The following is a 7,843-nucleotide window of genomic DNA, read 5'->3' on the forward strand; positions in this document are numbered from 1 at the left end:
AATTTCGATTCAAGTGAACATTGAACTCTTCAGCTCAATGAATACATTTCCATATTCTTCCTATATACACATACCCACATACATGCCTACATACGTGAAATTTCGTGAAAAGCCCCGCAGTTATGGCCAAGTTAATAGCCAAGTTCAGTCGTACAGTGCTTATGTGCATGGGCGTGTTGCATATTTGCAGTACACACTGTAATTGCAACCGCAGTGTCTAAAATCCCAACGATTCGTCCCCCATTTCCCCTGTTCTCCCCCCTTTTCACTATTCTCAAACGCCTTGCCAGAACAAGTATTCGCATTAAATTTGAACTGTTTGCTGTGAACACTCGACGCTCTTGTGAATGACGCGTGATTTGCCTGAAAGTAGATCCGCAGCTTGAATAGCATATACAATATACTTATATATATATATATATATATATAGTGGCTGGGTGTACAAAGTTTCGCGTTTGTTTTCGCTGTTGTTTGCCGCATTTGGCTGCTGCTCAATGGCCGGGTTTGGGGCGGCACGACGAAGGCGATTGAAAAATGCGCCACTGCATTGATTTATTGCACTGGCCCCCCGGCCAAGAGTCAATCGTGTTGTTGGCACAATCATCGAGTGTGGCAAATGCGATCGTCAGCAGCCACAAAACTGCATCTCACCTTATTGGGGCAGAGTGCCTGAAAATGGTTAGAAAATTTCCTACAGCCTTTTTGCTAGCTAAGTGATCTGCAGTTCAAATAATGGCTTAAACGAATTGGCATTGCACTTTCTTGTTGGCCTATTGCAAGTAGCAATGAGGTGTGAGCTTCAGCTTGGCAAAACTATTTACAAATAACTTACTATATTCACATTTTCTTTTTTAGTTTCCTTATTTGATTTACGCACGTATACTTCATTTATGCAAATTAAGTATACTTTGTTTATACATACTACGAATTTTATTATGTTTTAGTTCATTGAACTGATTCTACTCATAGATTGTATATTTTTTTATAAAGTTTTTGCCAAATATAATAACTATATATTACATATTTTAATATTTTGAGTATGTACAGGGTATTCATATACGTTTTTTTTGCACTCTTACGCCCATTGCAATGTCTCTGTAGGAAAGAGAGAAAACAAAATCCCATATATGGCAAAAAGAAAGAAAGAAAGATGGAAAAAAATAAACAACACACATCGATAGAGATAAGAGCAACCAGTGTTCGTGGCTGGTGAAATGACTCGAAGTTGGAATCGGATTCGGTATTTGGATTCGTTCGACGGCGACTCTCTGGCTGTTGGGCCAAATCGCATTGACTCTGGGCCCGGTGTGGCCTGGCGAGTCGGTCGGCCGTTAGTCGTCGGCAAAGACGCGCTGGCAACGCTTGTCGCAAACGAAAGTCGGGAAACGGCGTCAATTGGGAACGTCAATCGATTTGGCAGATTCACGCTGCTGATGGGCATGCAAGGGGATGCTAACGGTTCGCGTATAGTGCAAATTGTTGCCGGCCAACAAATGCAACAACAGTAAAGTGCACATATTGCTGTTGTTGTGTTGTTGTTGTGTGTGAAAGTGTGACACTTGATTAGAAACGATTGCATTGCACTGTGATAATAATAGCCGGGCGACAATGTAATGATAATCTTAATAGTCTAAGGCTGGACAAACAACTCTGCGGCAGCTACTTGATGGCTCTTGATGCATAATATACTATATACATTATTTTTATACCCACTTGAGAACATATTTGCTCACATTCTTGGCCATTATTTCTTTGTTGTCTGCGCATTTGCGAAATTTCAATGTTTCCATTTTGTTTTGTTTGTTAAGCTATACAATTTCATTTGGATTTTGCTAATTTGCACATGCTCACGATTTGTGTTTGCGCAAATACAATTCTACCGTTTGTTCAATAAAATGATATATTCAATCATGCTTATGCTAATTGACGTCATCATGTGTGTTTGGCTCTCCCATACCTGCCCAATGCACGCCCATGAGCACACATGCTTTATTGCCATTCAAAACAAAAAACAGCTGATATGTGTGAGCGAATGAATGAGCGATCCGAAAACAACCACCAAAATAAAAGCCAAACAAAAACAAAAATATTTACATTTGCTCTCCCTCACACACGCTCTCTCATGCATTCATCACAGATTGCTTGCTCATTTTACGCGCTATCCCACTCTCGCCCACATTACACTGCGTATGCTTGCTCATTTGCCTGCTAGTTTTTGTTGTTACAAAATTAACTTGTTGAAAAAAGCATTTCAGCTGAGCGAAACGGGCGCTGCGCCGAATTGACGCTATTCATTCCGTTCTCTCTCGCATGGCGAATTTCGTGTGCGAGCAGCGAATGTCAAGTGTGTACAGTGCAAACAAGAGCGAAAGGGAGAGTGCAGAGTGCAACTATAATCAGCTGGCGTACTGCCCGCTGGTGTCCATTGCCCCCGTGATTACCATCAGATTATTTTAAATACGCGCTTTTTGTTTTGTTTCTAAATTGATTTGCTGTCTTTTCCGTTTTCCTTCTGAATAGAATTTTCTTTCTTTGTTGATACAAACAATGTACAATGATTGAGATGCCATAGAGTATTTACGTTTATTGTGCACATTTACGTATGCATGACTGTATATAGATGTGTGCGTGAGTGTGTGTGTGTATTAAAGCTGCGTAGCTGCGTTTTTGTCACTATTACGCATACATATACATGCATACACGCATACATTGTTGTTGAAACACTGAAAGCGAGTGCAACTGCAAAAGTCAAGCAATGTCATTGCACAGTGGGCTCAACATCATTTTTGATGGATTGCCATTTAATAATCATTATGTATTTTTCTCATTAACAATTTTTGTTTGTAATTATCAAAATTTATTTAAATTGCGTATTAATTAATGTTATCTTTACACTTCACATTTCACAGCTCACTGTGTATCGGTGGACTTTAGCACACTGTGCACATTGTATACGCACATACACATGCACATATGTTTATATTTAATTAAATCCATTTTTTTTTTCATTCGAATTATTTAGCTTGACTTAGTGGCGGCAGGAGGAACCGCAACTACAAATCGCATCATTTGCCTTCGAGCATCGCAATCGTTTGGGTGTTTACAGTGCTGACAAATTAAGCTAGAGATAATCGCGCGAGGGGAGCTGGCGAAACGAAAATAAACGCGCTTCATTCAATTAGCTGCCGACAGCAACGGCAGTTACTTTTGAGAATCTTAAAAGCAAAAATTCTCATAAAATAATTTATTACCCGGGCAGAGTACGAATTTCTGCTGACCCAAAAGCCGTTAAGTGGGTCACTGGGTGCCGAATAAGAAGCGAATAAAATAATGAAAAGTGTTTGCAGTGACGAAACGAAATGAACTTGAAACATAAAATACATTAAGTTACGTGCGAACAAGAATCAAGAGCAATCGAATCAGTTTTTGTACTGCCAGGCAGCACTTCAACTTAAAAAATAGAACAAATAGTGCCAATTGCCAATTGCCAATCGCCATTAGCCAATAGCCAATTGACAATTGCCAATGACGTAGCCGCTGCCAAGGTGGCTGATTAGCTCGCGAGCAGCATGAAGGGCATCTGCGGCGATGCCATGCAGCAGCTGAACCAATGCATGCTGCTGGCCGACTGTGACAATGCAATCGCTGAAAATGGCAGTGCAAATGCAACAACAACAATACCAGTTGCCAATGGAAATGGAAATGGGATTGGGAATGCAAATGAAAGTGGCAGAGGTGCTTCGCCGGCACGTCGCGTTTTTCGCGCGCGTCAAGTGCACAGCCTGGCCATACGGAATACCAGCTCCTATGACACCATGGAGCGACCCTTTCGACCCGACAATCTGCGCGGTCGTTGGGCCAAATCGGCCGATTTCTACTTTGCCAGCTCAAGTTACGCCTTCAGCACAATGGTCTTCTCGGATGCCCCGGTCTGGGGTCTGTATTTCGGTGGTTGGAGTAAGTAAAGATCCCACATGGAGGGATAGTTCAATTTGTCCATTATTTAGTTGACCTTCACGTTTCTGTTGTCAGTTAAATGGCAGTTTATGCTCAACCTACGCTTATCAGCGGAATTCAATTAAATTTTGTTGTAGAGGTTATCAGTGGAAGTCAGTCATGAAAAAAAAAAATAAATTTAATTAATAAATTATACTTATTTATATACATATACATTATAATCTTTTAGTTTGTAGTAAAAATTTCGCCATTAATAAAACGGATTGCAATTATTGTTTTATGTATTATAAAAGCTAAATTCTATGAAAATCTATTAAATAAATATTCTCACATTTATTTCCATGGCTAATAATGACTTATGAAATTGGACATAAATCTAATAAATTATACATCAAAAGTTTTATGCGCAATTTAGCTGTTCGTGAACTGAATCAAGTGCCGGAATTTACATTTACTATTTGTACTTAAATGCAAATGTAAATTATGACTCTTGAGCAACATGACGTATGCTTAATATATGATTGTGCTTGCTTTTAGATTTCTTTCTTTCTATTGCAATTGCTTTTCTTTGTATGTATTGTAAATAAATTAGTTAACACTATAATTGTCGCCGTTGTAATGCACTTCAAAACAGATTTTCACGGCGCACAACGAGGCGTATGAGTAATATTATTTAAGTCTGTTTTAATCTTTAGCTCAGCATGCGCCTTCTACTCAGCCTTCTGACTCATCCTTGTTTATTTGAAATAGGAACCTATATTCTATATAATAGTTTGTATTATTATCTGATATTTCCTTATTCTAACCTTTTTGTTTTTTTTTTTATATCTTTCAGAATACTATCTAAGTGCTTATCTGTTGTCAGTTTGTTTTTATTCACTGCCCATATTTCTGATACAAACTTTTTTGGGACAATTTTCCACATCGGGCGCCATTTCGGCATTTCGTGTCTCGCCCATATTCAAGGGTAAGTCTTGTGATTTAAACGGTTTTCTCTCTTTTCTATATATGTATATATTTTTGACTCATTACGAATCTAACTTCAGGCATTGGTTATTCCATTTTATTGCTTAATCTGGGCACACTCACGTACTATAGCATAAATGCGGCTGTGCCATTCATCTATGCCGTCAATTCGCTGCGTAAAGTTTTGCCCTGGATGAGCTGCAACAATACGTGGAATACGCCCGAGTGTTCCACGCACAGTGAATATAATGAGGATGTAAGTCATCTAAGCACATAAGCAATAGATAGAACTGTGTGTTATGGGTAATGATTGACAATTGAGAAAATAAAACAAGAAAGAAAATAAATTGAGAGACATCTTTATAATACAATTTGATCTCAATCAGCTAGTGAATTCAAATCCACTGTAATATGTGGATAATGGGTGGAATTAAAGTAAATCAATTTGTGTTAAAGGTCAAAATGTATTTTCTGTTATGATAAGATAGATAGATCTACGACTTAGTCAATTCACGAACTCAAAGGCAACTTTATTTCTATATTAAAAGTAAATTAAAATCGTGTTTCTTAAATCCAAGTTCAAATTTGCAAATATACAAATTTAAATATATATAAGACCTTTAATCGAACAAACCCGGATAATATTTATTCGTATTATATTTAGCTAATCATACGTTCTATATATTCACAGGCGCTGGTACAAAAGCCGCATGCGATTGTAGAATTCTTTCAGTAAGTTCTGTAAATATACATATTAATTTGTCATAATATTTATAAATTTCCTCTTCAGCTCTGTGATAGGATCGATAACCTCAGATTCCAGCTCTTGGACCATATCCTGGCCTATGGTGCTCGCCATTATGGGCATCTGGTGCATTGTGCTCGTGCTGCTGCTGAGCAACGTCTCATTGGTAGAAGCAGAAAATAGTATTTCATATGGGCAAAGCTCATCTTTAATCTTAACTTGCAGATTGGCAAAGCATTGCGCTGTGCTGGGGTTGTAATGTTCAGCTTCTTTGTGGCTGTCTTCGCTTACCTGGTGATCCACGAGCAGGTTAACTGGCAGTCATTCCTTGAGTATCTGCATCCCACAGTACCCAGCTGGAGCGCCATCCAGGCCGGACTGGGCACGGCCATATTGCAGGCGAGCATGGTGCTGGGTCCTGGCTGGGGCAGCATCATAACGCTCGGCAGTTACAATAGTTTTCGCAGCGATTCCGAACGCCTCAGCATTTGGGTATGCATCACCCACGTGCTCATCACGATGATGGCCTTGATCTGCGGGCATGTGGCCAACGATCATTTTGAATGTGAGTTCAAGATTCTAATGAATTCTAGTATAGATATTAAATGTGTTTTTATTTATATTTCTATTCTAGTGCATGTGGCCATGTGGCATGTGGAGAAGAAGCATACGATGCAGTTCCTTTATCTGGCCCATGCGTATCTTCTGGGCAGTTTTACAACAATGCCGCGACTCTGGTCTTTCCTATTCTTTACCATCATCTCTCTAGCCGAGTTGAGTGCATTGGTAATATGAATATCTAAATAAACATTTCTATCAGAATCTATATCTTCTTCCCTTTTACAGATCATTCAAATGATGTCGGTTTTGACGGCCATCTTTGATGAGTTCGAGCAGCTGCGACCCAGAAAGAGAACCATTACGATATTCCTGGTTCTGTGGCTGATGCTCATATCCATTTATTTCTGCACAAAGGTTTGTTTATGACTACTTTATAAATAGACGCGGCTAATATCAGTAACTATTTCTTGTAGTTGGGCTTTAGCCAAGTTAGCGCCCTGTCCTACATGTCGGTATTCACACAGATCATCATCTCAGCCTTGTTAATAGTAATGGCCACTTGGATTTATGGACGCGTGCGCTTCCAATGTGATCTCCAATTCATGCTGGGGAAAACGATCTCAAATTTTAAGATAACTTGCATACGCTTCGTGGTGCCCTTTTTCCTCGGAGTCGCTTTGGTATGCTCCATAGATATTTAGTCTGATATTTAAATGAGCTGCAATTTTCGGTATTTTCAGTGGCAGACTATCTATATGATGTCGGCGAATGGTGTCGAGGACACCTTGATTTGGGTCAGTCAGAGTCTGATATATCTGGTTGCCCTGGGCTACATGGTCTACCGACTCTGCCAGACCAACGGCAACTGGCGCAAACGGATGCGGCAATGCTTCTCTCCGCACGATTGGCATCCGGTGAATGCGGACAATCGCCGGTTCTATGAGGAGATCATGGGCACCTCCGAAATGCTTGTCATTGACAATGGCAACGCCGCCTAGCAAAACTGCATAGTGCCTAACTTACTCATTATATTTTTAATTTTTATTTTGATATTGTACTTAAGCGATGGACCTGCAGCTCAGGTCGAACTGAACCCAATTTTGTGCATTGAACAGCTGAAATATTTTAGATGAGCGCAAGCTATTTCGTTTTTATTGAATGTACTGATATTTCCCAAATCTAGTTATAGAGAACAATTAACTGGTGATATTTGTAGTTGCATATATATGTTAGATATACATACATATATCTGTATGAATAAAACAGCAAAGAGCTTTTAAACAATTTTAAATGAAAGCTTTTTCTTATTTTGAAATTTTATTTAGTTTAATAAATATTTTGTATATAGTTATAGACACAGAAATATCACTTGGAGTACAGTTGGCTTGAGCCTGGTTTAAGAATGGATTTCCATATACTCACTCACTTCTCAAGGCTATTAAGTTCTCCAACTTCCATGTTGGAACTAGTTCCATTTGATGCCGCCTTGATTATAATTTATAATTTATAAATAATGTCTAAAAGAAAAACTCTTAAATAGTATCCAGATGTTGATTCTCTATGGTATTAAATCTTCGTTATTTCCAAGCTCAACTTGCTTTTATGTAATTTACT

General features: G+C 38.9%; 1 protein-coding gene across 2 annotated transcripts; it reads left to right on the forward strand.

Moving 5' to 3' along the window:
• The first annotated feature begins 1,315 nt into the window (after positions 1 to 1,315).
• Positions 1,316 to 7,520, forward strand: LOC6577643 (sodium- and chloride-dependent glycine transporter 1). Of its 2 annotated transcripts, none has more exons than XM_015165776.3 (11): positions 1,316 to 1,610; positions 3,023 to 3,957; positions 4,793 to 4,924; positions 5,004 to 5,179; positions 5,615 to 5,655; positions 5,714 to 5,834; positions 5,894 to 6,233; positions 6,303 to 6,454; positions 6,515 to 6,643; positions 6,703 to 6,909; positions 6,970 to 7,520. In XM_015165776.3, exons 2-11 carry the CDS (start codon positions 3,570 to 3,572, stop codon positions 7,225 to 7,227), a joined length of 1,944 nt encoding a protein of 647 aa, XP_015021262.1. In that variant the 5' UTR covers positions 1,316 to 1,610; positions 3,023 to 3,569; the 3' UTR covers positions 7,228 to 7,520. The 2 variants fall into 2 exon arrangements, with proteins under 2 accessions (XP_015021262.1, XP_002003594.1); XM_002003558.4 differs by having other exon boundaries at positions 1,316 to 1,458.
• Positions 7,521 to 7,843: the final 323 nt, after the last annotated feature.

Source organism: Drosophila mojavensis, unplaced genomic scaffold (genome assembly GCF_018153725.1).
Source record: "Drosophila mojavensis isolate 15081-1352.22 unplaced genomic scaffold, ASM1815372v1 contig_36, whole genome shotgun sequence".
Taxonomy (NCBI): Eukaryota; Metazoa; Arthropoda; class Insecta; order Diptera; family Drosophilidae; genus Drosophila; species Drosophila mojavensis.

Coding starts and splice junctions, on each gene's coding strand:
- LOC6577643 (XM_015165776.3), top strand. CDS start 3,570: ATGAAGGGCATCTGCGGCGATGCCATGCAGCAGCTGAACCAATGCATG. Junction 5,180..5,614: donor ACAGTGAATATAATGAGGAT/GTAAGTCATCTA, acceptor ATATATTCACAG/GCGCTGGTACAAAAGCCGCA. Junction 5,835..5,893: donor TGCTGAGCAACGTCTCATTG/GTAGAAGCAGAA, acceptor CTTAACTTGCAG/ATTGGCAAAGCATTGCGCTG.